Source organism: Drosophila navojoa, chromosome X, assembly GCF_054131105.1.
Source record: "Drosophila navojoa isolate 15081-1374.11 chromosome X, UAZ_NAV_1.0, whole genome shotgun sequence".
Lineage (NCBI taxonomy): Eukaryota > Metazoa > Arthropoda > Insecta > Diptera > Drosophilidae > Drosophila > Drosophila navojoa.
The window spans coordinates 21099230-21121808 of record NC_142895.1 but is presented as its reverse complement, the minus strand read 5'-3'; the positions used below and the strand labels follow the sequence as shown (position 1 = coordinate 21121808).

Here is a 22579-nt window from a genome sequence, read left to right as displayed (position 1 = left end):
GCTCCGCGCACCATCCATTTGCTAGTTGAGTAATTTTCGCTATGCTGCTACGGCTATACACACGTAAAGTAGTTTTCCATTTATAGTTAATTCTTTTCATATTATTATTTTATTTTTATTATTTATTTTTTTTAGCTTTGAGTTTGGCGAACTCCAACAAATTCTACTAAAATCTTTTTGCTTATCATTTGCATAAAAAAAAAAAAAAAATGCACGATTATCTTTCGTATGACCTATAAAATGTATATACAGAAATTTACACTCAGTAACCCACGCACCCAGCCCCTCCCCCGTTCCCGCACCCACTACCACTACCACTCCCACTCCCGTCCATCGGCCCGCCCAAGTCCCGATGCCCGCTCCCATTGTCGTTGCCTTGCAGTGGCTCGTGCTGCTTCTCCGCCGCTCGCCCCTCGTCGTGCTCGTGGCACTAAAGAACTGCGGAGCCGCACCACAGAACCTGACCTCAATATGGCCTCCAGACGCTGCCCCCGTTGTCGGTTGGGTTGTGGTGGCCGCGATGGGCAGCGAGCGCGGCCACCTGCCGGTTGGTGTTCCCATCCTCGATGTTGCGCACCGAGGCGCCGCAGTTGCCGATCAGCGTGAGGTCGCCCGGGTGCGCCACGCCCCCGCCGGCCATGATGTTGTGCTGCTGCCGCACGCCCACGTTGCTGATGTGATCCATGACGCTCTGCAGCTCGCCGTGCACGGACGAGTTGGGCGACGCGTGCGCCGGCAGCGTGTGCGAGTGGAAGCCGTGCGCCGACTGATTGGCGGCCGTGTACAGCTGCGAGTAGAGCAGGCTGGCCGGCAGCACCGGATACAGCGAGCCGTTGCAGCCGGCGGCCGTGGCCCCAGCGCCACTGCCATGCCCGCCGCCCACGCCCACACCGACACCGACGCCGACGCCGACGCCGCCGCCATAGGCCGAGGCGGAGGCATGCTGGGCCTGGTTCACAATGCCCGGAAAGTTCTGGTTGGCGCCCAGCATGGCCGGATTGACGGCGCCGGCCGATGCTCCGGCCGCCCCACCGCTGCCAGCGCCAGCTGCACTCGCCGCGCCGTTGGCGGCACCGCCGTTGCTCGCTCCGGCGCCCGTGCCGCTGCCCAGGTTGGGTGTGTTGGTGGACAGCAAGTCCTCCTGCACCGGCGACTCGGCCTGCGAGCTGTCGCTCAGGCTGCGCGGCCCGTTCTGGCTGGAATGCACATTGTACTCGTTGCTCGCGTTGGTGTGGTATCGCGGCACCAGGATCGAATTGGCCCCGCCGCCGCCGCCGCCGGCGCCCGTTGCGCTGCCAGCGGTGGCGCCGCTGCCGGCGCTCGCCCCGTTCACCGTCGACGTTATGGACGTCTGTCCGCTGGCCCCCAGCAGGCTGTGGTGCGACATCTGGCCGCTGGTCGAGCCGACCAGGCTGCTGAGGTGCTGGTCCAAGTCACTGGCCGTCGAGTCGGGCAGCACTGCGTCAAAGAAACGAGGTGGATACAAGCAGGAGAAGGTATTAGTGCAAGGCTAGACTCGTATTTGAATATGGAGACTAAGCCCAGTGGGTGGAGGAGGCGGTGTTAACTTCCCAACAGAGGCAGAGATGTAGAGGCAGAGATGTAGAGATGGCCCTACTCGGAGATTTGATACCTCTTTTTGTTTATTTTTCATAGAAATCTGAGTCATATATGACTATTAGCTGGGATAACTCGTATTATGCTCTAGAGAATCGTTTGAAACTGCTTCAAATTATTAAAACACACCTATAAACATATATCTAACTCTTTACACAATCGAAGAACTCTATCGGCAAACTTGGATTCCTAGGGACAACCAGTATACCACCAATATGTGTATGTAAGCAGGTTTGAGAGAATATGTTTATATGCTCCTAAACTTATTTATTTGAATACATCACAGCCTAGATTGAGCCTGTGTTTATAATAAACTGGAAAACTCCATCAACAATAAACATCTAATGCGTGGGAGAGACGAACTTGAATTAATATACATAGATGAGGGAGCTGTATAATAGATAGAGTCTAACTATTTCTATTATAGAAAAAAATAAACAATTATAGCAGAAGTTTTATATATCATGTGTGCTATAAAATATAAAACTAAACTGCTTTAGATATATATTTGAAAAAGTTAATGCTGATCATAAAACATTGATTGCTGACGTGGCACAAATGTGCCTGAAAAATTATGGATTATATTTGAAAATATCAAGCCTAAAGCCCCATTAGCCATTTGAACACTAACTTCTAATAAATAAGTAAATAAATGAAAAAATATATAGGACGGCAATAAAAGTGACGTCAACAAATCTACTTGAAGCTAATAAATGAAATACATTTTCAGTATCCGAAAAAAATGATATGTTTTTTAAATAAAATAAACAAAATTTGAATATGGGCAGTCTGGTAGAGCTGCCAGATGATTCTGTCTAATATGGACATCCCTTTAAGCCTATCATGATTAATCAATGAAAAATAAGAGTTTGCACTTGTAGAAAAAGTTCCAATTATATTCGATTCAGAATCAGTTTAAATACTTCAGTTTAAATACTCTAAGCTTTTGGGAGCTCCCCCAATAAGCTGTTAGGGAGCACTAAATACAAGAGAATGCTCTCTTTTACTTTTCCAGAAAAACAAGACAGCTACAAGCACATCTGAGAGTCAATTTTAATGCTTGAATCCTTAGACAAACTAACAAATTATTTCCATGATCGATCATGCCTGATCAATAAATATCGATTGTTTTTTTTTTTTTTTATATTGCTTCTAGAGCGTTTATAAATATTCTTAACAGAGATGCAAGTGAGACTGGTAAGCCTCTTGTATATCTAATTTAACTCTATCCACATTAAAAAAAAAAAAATAAATAAAAAAAAAATATATAAAAAAATAGAAATCAATCTCAACTCACTTGGCACGCAGTCGCGATTGGTGGCGCCACTAAAGTCCTGGTTGTTGGTCTGATCGTTGGACGAGCAGGTGAAGCCCAGTGCCGGATTGTTGAACTGTGCGGATGTGGGCGTGGTGCAGGAGGAGAGTCCACTGCTGGCCAAGTACGGCGAGTAGGCAGACGCCGCCGATCCATAGCCCCAATGCGTATTGCTGGCACCTAAACCAAATTGGGACATATCTTTCTTGTTGATATCGTTTATGTTTTTGTTTTTGTTTTTGTTTGGTTTTCATATATGTTAGATTGTGGTATGTGTGCGAGCGAGATGAGGAAAAAAACAAACAAAGAGAAGAGCGTGATCAAAACTAGAATACGCAGCAGATGAGGTAGACGAAAAACAGAAGAAAGAAGCAGCGCAAAGAACCCAAGCGAACCGCAACGCAATGCAACACAGCACGCCAGGCTGGATGAGCTATCGAGCATGGCGCATAATCATCGGCGATAAGTGCATACGGTGTACACCTATGAGTCTCCCATCTCCCATCTGGCATCGGGCAGCCATTCATCCTATTTCCTATCACCTATCAGCTGCCCTGCATGGCGCTCAAATTTATGGCGCATGTGGGCCGCTAATTGCAGCTCCATCATGGCCATTATGCGGGACTCTGGCCGGAGCTGTGCATAAAAATTACAAACGAATCTGATGCGACGGACAGATGCCAGTGCGATAACGTTTCAATGTAAACGCCACAAACATGCAAAGGGCTGAAGTGGGTGGGACAGCGGGGGGAGGAGGGGCGTGTGTGGCCCCAAAAATGCCAATGTTAGGCGGTGACTTTGTCGAGCCTGCGGAGGGGAGTGTGGGATGGGCGGGGGAGGTGGCATGGCTGGGAACGGAAATTTGGTTTCGGATAAAGTACAGACCACGTTGCGGGTCCAGACTCATGCACAGATAATTAGGCTTAATTAATAGCCCATTCGGAAATTATTAATTAGTTTTTATAGGCGACGGGCGCATTTTCGTATCCGGATATTGATTTTGTGGTGGCTTTATTAATGCTATTGGCTTAAATGCTTCTACCTCCATTAATTACGTTGCTTTTTGTGTACAGCTCGTAGCTGCTGTAGCTGCTGCTCTCTGTTGTTGTTGCTGTTGTTGTTGTTGTTTTCATTTTATTTATACTCTTTTTGTTATTTTTTCTTTTTTTTTTTTTTTTTTTTTGCTGGCATTTCGGTCTGCTGTCTGATGTTTGTTGTGCCACAGATTGACTTTCTCTGCGCATATTTTGTAACTGAATTATTAACAAGCACGATTTATACACACACACACACACACACACACACGCACACACAGGCACACACAGGCAAACAAACAAAACCAAATCCAATTGAGGAAAATTGCACACGCATTGCGCCCAAAGAAAAGTTCACTATGAATCAACATAAGAACATAAAAAATAATAATATTAATAGTGATAAAAAGAAAAGAAATATTTTAAAAATATTTATATGAAAAGCAATCTTAAAGTTAAGTTAAAAATCATATAGAGTTTGTTTTGTATTCATCTGTGCATATTTTTAGAATTTTATATTTTATATATCAAGTCTTAAAATTATTTTTATATTCATTCAGTATTTTTTATTACCTTTATAATATTTAATACTTTGAAATAATTCAAAATCAATTTAAATAGGTTACGCTGCGAGTGCCTAGCTTATATACAGGGTTCTCTCACTAACCTGGTTAGTGGTTCTCTCTATACGCCGAACCCATCTGGCAGCCCTCTATCTCTTGACGGAGACGTGCACAATACGCCGTACAGACTCAAGACTCAATTTGAAGGATATCATATTCATAAATTTATGACCACAAATCTACTTAAGCCAACATAAAATAATTTACAAAAATAATACGTGACTTTCTCGAGGCCTTCTAGGGTTGCCAGATAGGTTTCTCGTATATGGACAGCCCTGTATGGACTCACAAGCCAAGCGTTTCTTCGGCCTTACCCTGCATAGCTAGCTCAATCGCTCATGCTGTCAATTATATTTGGACATAACTGTCATTTATGATATACATATACATACATACATATATATGTATGTACATATATGTATGAATCTCTGCGACAATAGACGCATTACCCGCTGGCACTGGCAATTCGATGCATGAATATTGCTTGATAATTTTGTGTATATATAACTTGTATTTTATTTCAGTGCATTTCCTTATTGCGAAATTAATAAAATATATACCAGTAATTAAGTCAAGCAGCGACTGTCAATAAAATTTGTTAATAAATAATTCAGGTTATTTTGCTTTTTGCATATTTACAATTAAATTATGGGTAATCAGCAACAACAGACGCTTTCAGTAATCATTATTTACACACACACACACAGGCAGTGTGGCTATATATATAAATGTGTATTAAATTGATGTATATACAGAGTGAGAGAGAGAGAGAGAGATAGATATAGATGGCAATGTCGCTGGGCCAAATGTCAGGCTGTAAATCGCGTAATTTGCATTTTGATTTGTGCGCTAGACAATCGGAGGCGGGGCTAGCCTGTTCGAGACAGTGGGCGGGGCAATTAACAGTTGAATATATATATTTTGCATTGCTGATTGAATTGCATTTGCCTTAAAGTCTTACCTCTGCTTGCACCTCAAATGAAAGGCAAAAGGAAATTGAAATCAATTAAAGTCGCTGTCACATTTGACTAACCATTAATCGCTGGCTTTGCGTCGCTTTTTTATTCATTCATTCACCTTTTTGTTGTTGCTTAAATCAATTAATGCGCCATTTAAATGGAAACATCAAATTTAATATGAATTTTTAAATGTATTATTAAATTTAAATCACCTACAACACAGAAAACCAAAATACAAAAAATTAACCCACAATTTTAATTATTGATTTATAATTCTCACCAATGCAGCCAGGGCGACCAAAAAATTTAACAAACTTTAACTGTTTGAGCTTAGACAGCAAATCGATAGATCAAGCTGCTAATTTAATCAGTGTTTGCGATCCAAGGACCCAAGGATATAGGCAGTTCAGGTTCAATTATATAACTCAATTTGGAAATCAAAATTATATTGAGACGAGGAAGTGATATATTCTAAAGCCATGCGATATAATATCGTAAGTCAGTCTGACATATGGGTTGATATTATTAAATATGTCAAGTGTGCATGCTTGAGCTTGCAGAAGGCAAAAGGATTCAAGCCAGATCAGTTCAGGAATAATAAGAGAAACATTGCCATCATTCTCCCTATTTGACAAAAATTTATTTTAATATGAAAATGTTCTATGTAGCATAAACATATATTGATTGATATATATTTTCATAAACTGCTTTCATGGAATCTCATGAGTCACATTATGAATTATATATATATGTGTATATATATGTCCCTCATCTAAATCAGCCCGATTCAGTTCATCACTCACGCAATCATTAATATCTATCATGGTAAAAAAAATCGTCTGGCTGTTCTTTATGCCCTTACAAAATGGCGACAAACACAGGCAAACCTACACACACTCACACACACACTAATACACACACACACACATCAAAGCAGATAAAAAATCAACGCAAATTGTTTGACGCCTGCGTTTTTTTATGACGTTTGTCCAATGTCATTGTCGATGTTGTTGTTGTTGTTGTAGCTGCTGCTGCTATTGTTGTTGTTGTTGTGTTTGACCAACGTTTATTTGTTTATTAAGCTTTGGTTAAATAAAGTGGCCAACAGTTTAATAGCCAGGCATATCAATAACAACAGCAGAAACAGCAACAACAGCAACAACAATAGCAACAACAACAGCTACTAAAACCATTTACTAATGCCCTGTATTAAAGGAAATTTATACAAAACAAAATTAAATAAATAAATAAATAAAATAAAATAAATAGTAAAATATTAATAGTAGCATATATTATTTTGTAATTTAAAAAAAAAAAAAAAACAAAAATTGTATTTGTTTATATTTATATATTTATGTATTACAAACATGTTATTTTTTAATAAAAAAAAATTGGTATTTTTGTTTATATTTCATTATTTTCATTTGTGTTTAAAATACTAAAAAATCCATTTATTATTTTTTATTATTATTTATTATTATTATTATTTATTATTTATTATTATTATTTTATTATTTTTTTATCTTTATATCATATATACAGAAATAATTAAATTGAAATACATAAATATATTATATTATATATATATATTTTATTTTTTTTTTTTGCTATTCATTAAATAAATGACTTATTCAATTTATTTTTCATTAAATACTTTATACTTTATATTAATATATACTATGTTGTAAATTTCACCCGTTTCTCCTCACTAAGTTTTGTCAATTGTAGAGTATTCGCTAGTCGTTGTTCTTGTGCACTTGTGCATTGTGTTGCCTACTTTTGGGCACCCGCAAAGCTCAATTTAAAAAAAAAATATATATATATATATAAATATTTATAATTGAGCGCCTAATTAATGCAGTCGCTTAAAGCGGCTGTAAAAATTGATGTCAAGATTTATTTTATTATTTATTGTTTAATCGCACGCGCATAGTTTGCTTTCGCACTGCATTGCATTAAATTGCATATATTTAAGTATTGTTTCGCTTGTTTTTTTTTTTTTACTCGCATTTGTGTTTTTGTCTCTTTCTGTTCATCGCTTTCGGTTGGCCGCAGGCTTAAAAACTGACATTGTATTTTTGTTATTGTTTGCGCTGTCTTTTTTTAAAGCCTGTCCCCTAATCGTTTCGTGTGATTTTATGTGGTCGCATTGGGGCACACCACACAGCCCGCATGGACCACCATCCCCACCAGCCCCACCTCGTCCCTTTTGCGGGGCGTACATTCGTTGCATGCGTTTGCAGCTGCTCAAGTGCGAAACGAAAAATGAAGCCAAAAAGCAATAATTGAAATGCAAATGCACTTGGCATCAGCTCTGGCGGAAATCCATCAAATATATTAATATATATAGTATATATAGCATGTTATGATAGGTAAATATATATATATATATGTATGTTTGTTTGTTTGTGATCAAGATGAAATGCTACTCACTCTGACAATTGCCAATGGGCGGCATGCGGAAGCCGGACAGTGGATCCGTGGAGAAGTGGAACGGTCGCTGGCCAAATGCAAAGTGGAATTGTTGTTGTTGCCCTAAAAGGGATAACACTAAGTTTTTTTCAGTTTTAATTATCTGTCCTTAACTAAATGTTTACTTTTTGCATGTATTTTGTATTCGAGTTTGTGTCGAGTGTTGAACAGTGTAAAGGAAACAAGAGGCATATGCATATATGTATGTATGTATAACTAGACTAGACTGTAGAGCCTTCATTCACTCAACCGTTGCAGTCGATCCTAGTTATTGGACTTAACCCTACCTCGCATATATCCGACTAGACTATGGAATGTATATACTGAGAGTAATCAAATAATAAATGAATTTGTGATATCTTAGCCTCAATCTTATGGACTTGAGATTTGACTTTGGTTCATTGAAAGCAAGTTGTCATGATCCTCGATCCTAAACACCTGCCATGGGCTGATGAAGCCTTTAAATTTTGCAACTGTTAAAATATTTGAGCACGAATTAAGTGGAGTATATAACTTCTAAACGGCATAGCTCGCAACTGTTGAATTATTCTCGTTTTCAAATGACTGCCAATTGACTTTTACTCACACAAAAGAGATTCATAGATCACTTGCGATTACATTGCTTGCCTCGATTCTTTAGCTAGTTCATTCGCGATCGGCTCACAGTCGTTTTATGTCATTCTGCTTTGGCTGAGTTAAGCGAAGCAAAAAGCTCGTCTCTGTGTGTATGTATTGGTATGCATGCGTATGCTCAACACATGGATAGCTTAAGCGAATTGAGTGTGTGCATGTGAATGTGAAGAGCGTTTGCATTCACTTGCTGGGTCTCATCGAGTTGAATGTCAATCGTCTATCTCTCTTTCTCTCTCCCTCTCTCTGTCTCTCTCTCTTTCTCTCTCACACACACTCTCTCTCTCTCTCTCTCTCTCTCTCTCTCTCTCTCTCTCTCTCTCTCTCTCTCTCTCTCTCTCTCTATCACTCTCTCTCTCTCTCTCTCTCTCTTTGTACGATGTTCACACGAATAGCTCAATTCGGAGCGCTCAACGGAACACGAATATGAAAATGAAACGAACCAAAGTTTGATGCTCACAGCAGCAGAGAGAGGGAGAGAGCGAGTGAGTATGATTTTTTTCCATTCATTTCGCGAACAGAGAGTGGAGCATCAAACGATTAATGAAGTGTTAATAACAGCTCTGCTATCATTCGCTCTCTCTCTCTCTCTCTCTCTCTCTCTCTCGCTCGCTCACTTCATTCTGCAGCTGAGCAATGAAGCCGCTGTGGATGAGAGAGCAGGAAAGCAAGCAATTGTGATCGCTTTTATTTATTGATTCAGCAGTAGAAGACTTGCTACGCAACACACGGAACCTTTATATACCTGAGTACTACCTTTACAAACTCTATGCTCTCTACTGGCATACTCCCATCTTAACCTTAGCCTAAGCTCAATCGATATATATTTAAATACATTGTTTTTTGTTTAATGATCTTCTATGATATATCTCCGTCTTAATCAAATGGTAAAGTCCATTTACTAATGGTCACTTGAACAGTTACTCCACAATATTCAGCGTAAGTAGTATCACACCATTGTGGTCAGCCCCAACTTTGAACACAAATATTTAATCATTGTTAATTATTTCGATTTCACTATAGGTGGAAACAAAAATGTACACGTCCGTTCATACCATTGGGCATGTTATCAGCTGGCAGACACGCATAGCACTCTCTCTCTCTCTCTCTCACTCTATCCATCTCCATCTCTTTCTGCTGCAGCCTTTAGCTACGCTCTTGTTTACAGCTAAAAACTGTCGCCCATTATACAGTTTTCAACTTTACGGCAGATTGTATTCATTATAAAATAATAACCTTTTGTCTGACGTTTGCAGCAGCCTAAGCCCAGCTGTCATTGTATGTGTGTGTGTGGGTGTGCGAATGTGTGTCTGTGTGTGTTTATGCCTCTTGTTTTTCGGACACCAGAGGCCATCGTGTTGCAGTCTGGCTGCTACAGATATAAATCATGCCATGGATTGAATTGTTGCTCTCGGACTCAACAGATTACACTGCCAACAATGACAACAACAACAACAAACAACAACAACTATAACTCCTGCAACTGCTGTTCGAGCGATAGCCATGTCTGAGCTCTCTCTGTCTGTCTTAACATATGCAAAGTAAAATATTTCCATGCTTATAAATATGCATTTGGCAGTTGCTAAACTTGGCGTCGTCGCCTGCGTTTATCGAACACGCTGCCAGGACTGCAGACTTGAGCAACTGAGAGGTTCGCATGGACTGAAAGATACTCGTTTTTTAAAGGGTATCCTAAGAGGCTGTCAGTAGTAGATGAGTACTCTTCCAGCTGCTGCTTGATAATGGCCAATGAGCTCTAGAATACTTGTTGACTATGGTTTCTCAAATAAGTTTTTACTATATAGAGAAGTAGACTACGTAGGCGATAAGACATGCAATGAGCTGTCTATGAGGCATATTGAGATTGATGAGGAAACTTCCTTTGAGTTACACACAGCGATAGTTGGTAGAAAGTTGGACAGATCTGGCGAGATTGGAGATTCAGTAGAATAGGATTTGCTCATAATATGATAATGACTTCGTAGCAGTGAAAGATCTAGATCTAGATTTTACAGTCTATGAGAGAGAGAGAGAGAGAGAAATATCCTTCTTTGACTCTACAATTCATTCAAATTTCAATTCATCCAACAAATATATGAAACTAATATGCCCCATTTCTCAGTTAAATTAACTCTCATACAGAGTATGAGGTAAAATGAAATAAACAATTAGGAAAGCAGCCTAAGCATATGCAAATTCGCTTTCGTTTGTCTCTAGTGTTTTATTATTGTAATCTATGTATGTGTGTGTGTGTGTGCTGTGTGTGTGTTTGAGTGTGTTCTTGGCCAGACTTGAACAGACGCTAGTGGACAGAGCTAGTTTGGCTATTGAGTGGCAGTAATACTTACTGGTTTTGGAGCGCGGCTCGCGTGGCCCGTCGACAGTCACTTTGATCGCCTTGTTGTAGGTGGCTATGTGGGGTGGATTCGTTGACACGGTGATGGTTAGTGTGAAGCTCTTGCCTGCAACGAGGTCAAAGTAAAACAACACTGAAGTTAACACATTTACGACGCACAGCTCAATAAATGGGCGCTAGGCACGCGTGCCACATCTATGTAGCTCTCGTGCCCCACCCCCAACTCATGCTTCCCCCCATCCCCCCACACACACACACACAAAACATCGGTCGATTGTCACATCGTAAAAATCGAATGTGATTTGTTTACTGCATTCATATTAACAGCTGGCAGACGAACGCGCATATCCCATGACTAGGAGGAGTCGCAATAGGTTGCTTTTCTTTCGTATCTATACTATTTATACTCATTCACGAACCTAAACAGAGTATATTGGATTTGTAATCTCTTTGACTCTCTGCTCACTCGCCCACTTTTATATACTTATGAATAGAGAGACTCGAATGGTGAGTCGAAAATAAAATACAGATGGCGAATAAATCTACGCCCATAGGGGGCGTGGTAAGCTACTATAATCTATTTCAACAAGCTTAAAAGCTCATTAATCGAGTTGCAGCGACTATTCCAATATTGATGAGCCACAAAAAATAGGTATGGCTTACTTATGCCACGCCTCAATATGGCAAACACCCTAGAGCTACGAGATTTTTTAAGTTGATCTCTTGAAACGTTGCAATCTTATCGATTGGTTGTATATATATGTAATATAACACTGAGAGTATGCCAAATCGGGACATCTTCTTCAGTTTCGTAGATATAAACAAATAAATAGTTAAAATATTAAAATATAATTTTATATGTGTGGCAAATCGGAAAAGCAAGATGAGAGCTGGGAGATGGGAGCTAAGGCTTCCCAAATGGGGCAGTGAAGATTTTACTAACGAGGAGAAGATTGAGTAGTAATCAGCTGGTAGCGCCCGATTTAAAAGTTCATATATGTTTGCTTTTAATTTGATTTTCAATGCAAATGAAACCGCATTCAGTTAAAGTATTATCTTAGCTCATCATTTCAGTTAATAGAAGATGAATTCACGCTAGCAGCAGAAATGAGCTAGCTTTCCGGTGATATGCCCATAACAATACATCGAAAACAAGCAAAAAATACATCAAATTTTATAGATATCTATCGAGTAGTGATCATTCGATAAGGAATATCCATCTGCATTCAATTATTTTTAAATACTCATAGATACATTATATTCCCTATAAATCTGAAATACTTCATAGCATTCATTCAGACTTTTTTCACATACTCTTTACTTCAATTTAAATTTATAAATCAGAGACTCGAGTTAGTAACAAACTGCGCCCCGGCTTCAGGCTGCAGCCTTGGCAAGAATTAATTACAATTCAAACTCATTGTCTGCAACACATGACCCACACACACACCCATACACACACACACCCATACACACCCACACACACACGCACGTAGGTCGTGGCACTTGAAAGCTAAGATTTATTTCATTTGTGCCACACAGTTTTCTTTTAATTAACTTGTTACGCCTACCGCCAGCCAACTGCCTCCAGACTTGGCTGACTTCTTCTTCTTCTTCTTCTTCTTCTTTTCACTTTCTTTTTATTCTTTTTTTATACCCTGAACCCATTGAAAATGGGAAATCAGGGTATAATGGTTTTGTTAAAAGTATGTAACAGGCAGAAGGAGGCGTGGCAGACCCCACAAAGTATATATATTCTTGATCAGGGCGACGAGCTGAGTTGATTTAGCCCTGTCCGTCTGTCTGTCCGTCCGTCCGTCCGTCCGTCCGTCCGTCCGTCCGTCCGTCCGTCCGTCCGTCCGTCCGTCCGTCCGTATGTATGAACGCGTCGATTTCAGAAGATATAAGAGCTAGAGACTTCAACTTTTTTTTAAAATGTCCGTATATATCACGCGCAGATCGAGTTTATCACTAAAAAACGATAACTCGTTCCGATACTTTTTTATCGATAAAAAGCCTTATCGAAGATCAGTTAAAAAATTATATCTCCTACATCTTTAAAGCTAGAGTCTCCAAATTTAAAACGTATATTAAGATACATTTTAGACAATTTCGGTTTTTGTTAAAATTTACCCCCCACTCCTAAATCCACCCCCTCACCCTCATCTTTGTAAAAGTCGTATATCAAATACTAGAGACTTGTACTTCGGTATACACATACATTTAAACATCATCATTACGTTCTGTAAGTTTCATTACGATCGTACGTCTAGAAATTAAATTATTCAACAAATAAGTTCTCATAATATTGCCAACACTGCAGCGCAACCCAAGCGCAATCGCCTGTATATGCGTGTGTGTATGCGTGTGTTTGTTTGTATGTGTATGTGTGGGCGTGTATTTGTTTGTATGTGTGTGTGTGTACGTGTGTGTGTACTAATTATTATTGAAATATCAGTTCCTTGTAGGGTTCAGGGGATCTCGTAGTCGAGCAGTCTCGACTAGAGCTTTCTTACTTGTTTTTATTTTGCTATTGTCAAGTGTTGCCAGGCCCACGACGGAGCTGCGATTCAATTAAAAGCATTTCACTCAGCTCCCGATCTCTGTCCCTCTCTCTCTCTCTCTCTCTCTCTCTCTCACTCTTTCTTTCTAATTGTGAGGACGGCACTTGAGCCGTAGCCCTGGTGCCTTTTTTGCGCTGTCTGTCAATGACAACGCGGCGTATGTGCAATGTCTTCAAGGCATTTCTCGCCTGTTGCCGGCGTTTGCTTTTTAAGTTGACAAACAAAGCGTAAATCATTTCGGCACGCACAACAATAAACCACACACACACACACAGAGGGGGCTGACGGGGGGAGGGGGAGGCAGAGAACGAGATACAGCAAGGCTTACACATGTTGCAGCCACACTCCACTGCGCCTCAACTTGTGTCTTCATTTTTCGCCGTTCACCGTTCGCCTTGGGGTCGTTCAATTTCGTGTGTCTCAGCCTCAGCCCCCGCCTCCAGCCTCCTCCCCACCCTCCGCCTGCTCATCAATTCGCTACCCCACAGTTTGCACAGCAGCGCTCAGCCATACAAAAAATGAACTTCTGAGCGTCTTTTGTCTGTTTGCAGTTGTCTTAAGTGGCATTTTGTCTGTGCCTCCCCGCAGTCACCCCACCCCCCCTCTCGCAGTGTGGCCTTGGCTCGCCTGTCCTGCTGCTGCTGCAAAATGCTTTTGCACTTTGTCCTGATTGTCAGCAAGTTTAGCTCATTGTTGCGCAATTTTTCTTATTAATTCGTTTTTTATGTCATTTCCAGTTTGCCTTTTTTTTTTAGCATTTAAGCAGTTCGATGAACAATGGAAATTTGCGAGGACAATGATTAAATACAATATTTCCTCGTTTATGAAAATATTTATATTTTCATTTAATTGTAAATTCATGTAAATAAAAAATTAAAATTAAAATCAAATTCAATTCTGTTAAAAAAAAAAATAAAATAAAATAAACTGTTAATTTTTTAGTGAATATAAAATCTATAAAATAAAATATATAAAATATATATATATAATTTATTACATACTTTAAAAAAATTAAGTTTTCATAAAAGAAATCCTCAAAATGTTTTTGTTAGTAAAAATCGTATTGTTATTTTTAAATTAAATTTTAAATTAAAAATTATTTATTAATTTATTTATTTATTTTTTTACCAAGAACTAATTCCAAAGAACAATTTTCGTTAGGCCAGAGCGACAAAGGCCTTCAGAAATTATTTACATTATATACATTATGTACTAAAAATAAAAATAAATAAATTCTATCCTAAGAAGATTTGTACTCTTATCCTTCTTGAAAATTGTAAACTGTTCTACCTGTCCACTAATATAATATCCAGCATTGAATTGCTATTAAGATGAGATTTCCAATACTCAGAGAGCTATTTAGTTAGTCAAGCCAATCGAATTTGACTAAAAATAAATATGAAAATACGATTCTAAGCCAGCTCGAGCTTACTTTTTACCTGTTTGTAGCTAACAAATTTGATGATTTTAAAACGCAAAAAGAAAATAATGGAATTTCATAGTAAGTGGATATGCTGTTGGCCAAGTCCGTTGACCCTAAGCAATGACTAATCGGCACAGAAAACATTTTTTATCGAATGCTGTAAGTCTCATAAATCAACAAGTTTCAGGAGGAGCTGAGAGAGGGAGCGAGGAAAAAATGGGGAAAAAACCATGAAGGAAAACCAAAGCTGAGGCCAAAAAGAAAAGTCGAAAGGGAAACCAAATAAGCCACAAAATGCGTTTTTGTGTTGGCCGACTTACTGGCTGGATTAGAAGGCTCAGAAAGCTTTTAAGGACTTAGTGTAGGCAGGTAAGCACAAGGCAAAGAGAAATTTTTGGAAAAAGTAAACAATTCTGTTTATGTGCGCACGTCTGTGTGTGTGTGGGTGTGTGTGTGTTGACAACGACAACAGAGCATAACAAACGGCGCAAATATTTAGACAAAAATATCAAAATTGCTAGAGATGAGCCAAAATTTAATTGCAAATAATCTGCAAATTGAAAATTTTAAGCCACGAAAACGATTATAGCCAAAGTGCCTGGGTGTGCGTGTGTGAGTGTATGGGTGTGTATCAGCAATCATCATACATGTATGTATATAGTAAGTACTATAGGCAGGCAAACAAACACATGAAGGCGTAGCCCCGCCCACACACACACACACACCGACGACTCCCTCCCCGGCAGGACACGTGTGTGTGCTTTGTACGCCTTTCTTTACCCAATTGATTTATGACGCTTGTTCTGCAAATTGCCAAGGATTTGCAGCAAGGATTTCAGTTATTTGTCAACAGCTTTGATTTTAATGCCTTCTCTTACTCTCACTCCCACTCTCTCTCTCTCTCTCTCTCTCTGTCGGCGTTGAGGCGGCCTGAACAAATAGTCTTTACTCGTGAATTGAATATTTAACTACCCCAAGCGCAGGCAAACGAAATCTAATATCATAATTTCATGGGGATCAAGTATAGGAAAATCATATGACGAGCTGTCGCAGAGCTGCCCCCCGCTCATTGCTGCATTATGAAGATATTAGTGATAGTTATAATGAAAGCACTAATAATGATTGACTGTGTGATAGTTGACGACTGACGTTAAAGATGTAAGTAAGAGAGAAGTGGGAAATGGATAAGAATCATTCAATGTCTATCTATCTCTATGTTTATCTACCTATGTCTCTCTCTATAAATATCTGGCTCTATATATATCTGACTTTCTCTCAATTCATATCCCTCTAATTATTTACTCATCTATCAATCCATTCTCTGACTTTATCTAATCATTCACTATATATATTTCTATTATCTATTTCCATACACCTCTATTTCAGTATCTCTCTCTTTCTATATATCTCTCTATCTCTCTCTGTCTCACTCTTTTTTGTATATATACATCTCTCTCACTGTATCTTTTTCTATCTTGCCTTCTCCTTGTCTCTCCTTTTTCCTATCGCCGTCTTGTAATCTCTTTCTCTCGTTTCTGTCTCTCTCTCTCTCTCTCTCTCTCTCTCTCTCTCCCTTACCACCTGTTCCGTAGTTCTATCTATTTATCTGTCTATTCCTCTCAAATGATCTTTATTCTATTCCGCTCTCTTTCCTCTTTCCTCTTTCTCAACTTTCTGTCACTCTCCCTCTTATCATCCCCTCCTTATCTAGCTCTCCCTCTTTCCATCACCTATACAACCTTATTGACAAACATCTACATCTATGTTAAATTCATTACTGTAAAGATCCTTTGCCTTTAACAAAATTTTGGCCTGTTGCGCTCTTCATGCCCGCAAAAAAAAAAAAAAAAAAAAACAAGCTGAACCCCAAACCCCAAGGTGTTCACCCACAGCATTTTCAGCTTGAAAAAACCGAGCAGCCATACGGACCCAAAACCAAAAGCAAATTGGGCACGCAACATTTTCCGACTGAAGGCGTGTCCTCTGTGCACACACCAACACACACAAAGAGAAAGAGAGAGAGAGAGAGAGAGAGAGATCCTGGTCTCGCTTATTCAAGTTGAGGTGTCAGCTCGTAGAAGTTTCCTTTTTTTCCTCCACTCGTTATTTGGATATGGTATTATTTTTGTTTTTCTTTTTATTTGGAAGACACAAAGTCTTGCCTTTTTGACGCCGGCTCCTTTTTAACACGGGGGTCTTGACTTTTGGCCAGGCATTTGTCTTTCCATTGCTTTGGCTAATGGCAGGCGGCTGGCTCGGCTGGGTAGGGAGTGGAGTGGAGAGGCGGAGTGGAGACGCGTGCGCTCCACTTTTTTTCCGCCTGCCGTTTGTCTTCTTAGGCATTTTTTTGGGGGGCTCTGGCTGTCGGCTTCGATTGTTTGCCTTGACTGAGGGGCGCGAACGGCAGGGAGCGTGAGTAGATTGTTCAGTTCATTTTGCGGCTGTCTTAAATGGCCTGCGAGAGTTGTGTAAATAAAAACCTCAGCGTTGCCCTCCCAGAGCTTAGCTCGCTATCTTTATCGATAATGCTGACGCGTGTGTGTGTGTGTGGGGCTTTGTGATATGATGCGATGGCAAAGTTATCGACATGAAATTCGCTTTTGGCGGCAAAAAAAAAAACTCTCGTAACAATCGCCAACTGACACCGCCACAGCCCCTGCTAATGTCTAGCTCTCCCTCTCCCTCGCTCCCCCTCTCCCTCGCTCTCTCACTCTGTCCCTCTCTCACACATTGTGTGCGTGTGATTGCGTGCATGTGCATGGCACTTTGCTAATTAAAAGTGTAGCCTCGCGCAGGGCCAAATAAATGCATGGGTAATTAAATTGCATGACGCACGCACGCACACGATATCCAACGCCAGGCATGGCCGGGCTGCGTTCATGGAGGTGAATGTGCATTTTCTATTTTGCTATTGTAATTAGCAGGCGACAGCAGCGGCAGAAGCTAAAACAAAATGGCCGCCGCAGAGCCAGACGCAACGCAAACGCACAAATCAATCATACGCACCGACTGCCCCGGCCAGACCGTCGCGACGGCCCGTGGGCAGGGCCAGCTCTGGGCAAGCTCTGCTCGCGCGTCTAAGAATGCTGATCAGCTGCATCGACAGCAAATCAATCGAATGAATCGCGCAAACAGTCGAAAAAAAAAATAAGAGAGAATTTCATATGGCAATAGAAAGGCAAATCAAATAAAACACATAATTTTCTACAGCTTTTTTCTTCTTCTTCTTCTGTTTTGCTATCCCCTGCAAACGACACGCCATTCGGGCTGGACGAGCGAGCCATGGCAGACAGGCAGCCTAAATGAATGGAAATTTACAATTAAACGCCTCAATGCGAATGCATACGGTAAATGGAAGAGCTGAACACAGAGAGAGAGAGAGAGAGAGAGAGAGAGAGAGGGGGGGGGGGGGGGCCAATGAATGACAATGCATGAATTCAGTGACACATACGACAGACTTTGGTGCAGGTCTCTCCTGGACGTCGAGCTCCTGTCCAGTCCTGTCCAGTCTTGTCCTGTCCTGCCCAGCCCTATCCTGTCCTCTCCTGTCACAAATGCCGCAGTTAAAGCTTTGGTTTGTGCGGTTTCCCCGCTGCGGATGCGTAAGCTCTGCCACCCACTCTTGGCCCAAGCTCCAGTCTCGTTCCCATCCCTTCTGCCGCTCTCTCGTCGGACCATTGTCGTCATTTTCATTGGAAATTGAGAGTCGAAGGCTGCAGCCATTAGGCCAGTGACTGATAGAAGCAGCTAACAGAGCCCATTTGCTAATGCTTATTTCTGTATGTTATGTGATCCTTATTATTGCTCCTAATTTCTACTACTATTTAATTACCTACTGCTATTTCTATAACAACTCGCAGCCAACAGATATCCATGAGCTAATGCTACTACTACTATTTCTCCTACTCTCTCCTTATTTCTACTACTACTTCTTTACATACTACTATTTCCAATACAGCTCGCATTTGGCAATGCCTTTTTCTGTATACTATGCGTATTGTGTGGTTCTTATTTATTTATCTTACTAATTTCTACTACTACTTTTTTTATACTACTATTTCGATTTCTACTCGAATACCTACTCCTATTTCTTTCCTATTCCAACTTTGATTCCGATATTCCAATTCATATTCTCATAATACTTCTATTTATTGGACAAATCCTATTCGCATTACTCTTTTGCGCATACGTTATTATTGAATGCTACTTCTATTTATACTGATTTTTCTGCTCATAACTCTACACCTACTTCTATCTCTACTCATAATTTTACATCTATTTGTAGCCCTACTTTAGTAGTAGGAATCTACTCCTAATTTTTTTCTCCTACTCCTACCTTTATTCCTACACCTGCACCTATTCCTACTCCTACTTTTATTCTTAGTCATACCTATAACCTCCGCCTCCTACTTCTTTTGCTGCACTATTTTCTTCTAATAATTCTACTACTATTTACTTTCATACTAACTTTTCTCTCCTGCTACTCTTTTTACTTTTTTTCGCACTGCTACTCCTATTCTTGCTCCTACTCGTAATCCCAATCCTAATTCCTTTCCGACAACTACTCCGATTTCTACTCCAGCTTCTAGTTTCACTTCTGATTCTCTTCCTATTCCTGCTCCTATTTCTACTCCTAAGACTTTTTATAAGCCCCTCTAAAATTGTTAAAGCAATACTTTACCGTGATTAGTTACCCAACTTTGAGCCCTTAACCAAAGTGCATTTCGCTGATGGAATTAACCCGCAATCTCCTTCACTTGACAGTTTATTAAACACTTTAAGCAACGGTTTCTTGGGTATGGGCAATTGGTAGTGGCGCCCGGAACTGATGTCAAGACTTCCGAACTCGTCTGCTAATGAACTGCTGACAATTTTGTGCGGCGCTTTACAAGCGCATACAAAAGGCTATAAAAGGATAGCTGCGTGAAAACACGGAAAAAAAAAGAAAAACTGAGATGGGGGGAAAAAAATTAAAGATAAAAAAAGGATGCCAGAGTGCAAAAAGTGGCTGAATAATCCTTGAACAAAGGAGATGGCGTCGAGAGCGAGAGAAGAGCACACTCAAAACTTTTGCCACTCAGCCGACAGCCACGAGCAGGGGGCGATAATTGAACAAATTGTTTCGAGTGCATTTCGGCCACAAAGGAAAGGCCAAGCCCCGCCCAGACCCGCACTCGCAACAAGCAACTGCCTCCGATTACGGTGCACACACACACACACACACACACATACACAATGATGTTAGTATATAACATGTTTAATCTATATGCATGTGGACGTATATAAGTGTGGATAGATATAAATACTAGTATGTTTAGGAGAGGCTCCTAGGAATTGAAATTATATTTTTTATAGCTACAAACTGTGAGCTATAATCAAGTATTGAATAATTAAAAGTTAGGTGTTTTAAATTCGTCTTTAAGATGGATTTTTTACGCATACATAAACATAGTTTTCCTCTCTTGCTTCTATGTTTATCCCGCGGCTTGTTGAAGCTTAGGACGTAAATCTTCTATCGTTAATAGTTTGTATGTTTAGAATGGCTCTAAATGCCCCAATGCTCTCCTGTAGTGATCTTGTAGATCAAGCCAACATACATAGAAGAATAAAGAGACTCAAGTAATACAGGTTTAAGGTATTCACCTCTTCTATCTGGAAAACTCCTACAACTATTGATGTAGATAATAAAGATAAAGATTGTCTGAAAATGTCATTATTTATTATACATATCTGTCTTGGTTTCTGTTGCCAGAAATTGTAAAAGTATTGAAATCGTGCATTACGTTCGATTTGCTTTAAGACTCATTTTGGGCTCAGCAGACAGTACTACGTCTTCGCCAAATAGATTAGCCTGTTAGATGTTTATGTATATCGATAGATCAATGCATTTGTCAGTTTGCTTGATTGTAACCCATCTCATATACTAGTTTACTGGAAGCAAATCTTAAATACAATTTGTCATGGTACATATACATGTGTATTAGCATTCAAAAATTTTAAAGATCAATAGATTAATAGATATAAACATACTTAAAAAATGAAATCATATAGGCTTGAACATTTATTTATTTAGTTTTCCCAAAATACATTGAACCCATTGAAAATAGGAAATCAGTGTATAATGGTTAATGTCAAAAGGGATTTATGTAACAGACAGAAAGAGGCGTGGCAGACCCCACAAAGTATATACATATATTCTTGATCAGGGCGACGAGCTGAGTCGCTTTACGTCCGATTAAATTAAATAATGAAAAACCTTATCGCAAGCCAGTTTTAATATAATATCTCCTATGTCTTTAGACATATAATTTTAAATAGTATTGAAATATCAGTGCCTAGAAGGGCTCGAAGAATCTCGTAGTCGAGCAGTCTCGACTTGTCTCACTTGATTTTTTTTGTGTTTGATCGACTCACCTCGGCCGCTGCGTCCCACGAAGCGCAGATCGTTGAACTTGGCCACCTGGTTCTTCATGACGGCGGTGCAGTTGCGCAGCTCGGCGCAGTAGTTCTCGTCGTTGCCGGCGCGCACCGTGACCATGGTGCCGTCCATGATGTCGCCCAGGGAGACCACCTTGAAGGCCACCGGCAGCGTCTTGTTGGAGCGCCAGTGCGGCGGCAGGACGGTGCAGACGAAGAGCGGACTGCTGGTTCTAATCAGCTCGCCGGGATGCTCGGTGAGGAAGTCGCCCAGCGTGCGCTCGGCCAAAATGTCCGAGGTCATTTTTGTGTACGCCTCGTTCAGCAGCTGGGCGGGTGTGGGCGGTGTGTTTTGCTCTGTGTTGTTGTTGTTGTTGTTGCTGCTCGAGCTGTTGTTGTTATTGTTGGAGCCATTTGTGTTGCTGTTGTTGTTGTTGCTGCTGCCTGTGTTGTTGTTGTTGTTGTTGGCTGTGTTGTTATTGTTATTGTTGTTGTTGTTGGTATTGGCATTGGATGCCGTTGAATTACTGCTCGTCGTTGTCAAATGCATTTTGAGACTATTGTTGTTGTTGTTGTTACTGTGGTTGCTGTTGTGGTTGTTGTAGTTGTTGTTGCTGCTGTGATGCTGCTGCTGCTGATGATGCTGTGTGCTATACAGATTGTTGTAGGGATGCTGCTGGTGTTGCTGTTGCTCTTGCTGCTGCTGCTGTGAGTGGTGCAAGTGGTGCGAGTGGTGCGTGTGATGTGTGTAGTGCGTGGCTTGCAGCTGCGGCTGCGACTGCGGCTCCTGCTCAAACTGCTCCAGATGTCCTTGAGCGTGAGCCTGCACTTTTTTTAAACGAACAATTTTGTCTGATTTGACCACACGATGTTATATTAACAATAGGTATGCTCGCTCCCTTAGCTAGCTGCAAAAGAGAACACAAATGGGTACATTTGAAATAAATATCTAGAATATTATATAGTAGTTATGTATATTAGACTAATATTGCACAATTGAATTGAAATTTACATTAAATTTTGATCCAGAAGTCAATAGACTAGTTCGATTAAAGGAAACTTTTTAAGCTGATTTCCATCTATAGCATATTCGCTTATAATAATATCTAGTCTCAGTTCTATAGAAGCCTAGATTGTTAAATACTATTATCATTTATGGAACTGTTATA

General features: G+C 40.3%; 1 protein-coding gene across 4 annotated transcripts; it reads right to left on the bottom strand.

Moving 5' to 3' along the window:
* Positions 1-319: 319 nt before the first annotated feature.
* Positions 320-22300, bottom strand: RunxA (RUNX family transcription factor Runt related A). Of its 4 annotated transcripts, none has more exons than XM_089264067.1 (5): positions 21408-22300; positions 10999-11112; positions 7982-8098; positions 2915-3133; positions 320-1458 (listed from the first exon to the last, which is right to left on the bottom strand). In XM_089264067.1, exons 1-5 carry the CDS (start codon positions 21958-21960, stop codon positions 467-469), a joined length of 1995 nt encoding a protein of 664 aa, XP_089120193.1. In that variant the 5' UTR covers positions 21961-22300; the 3' UTR covers positions 320-466. The 4 variants fall into 4 exon arrangements, with proteins under 4 accessions (XP_089120193.1, XP_089120195.1, XP_089120194.1 ...); XM_089264069.1 differs by having other exon boundaries at positions 2915-3112; XM_089264068.1 differs by having other exon boundaries at positions 7982-8083.
* Positions 22301-22579: the final 279 nt, after the last annotated feature.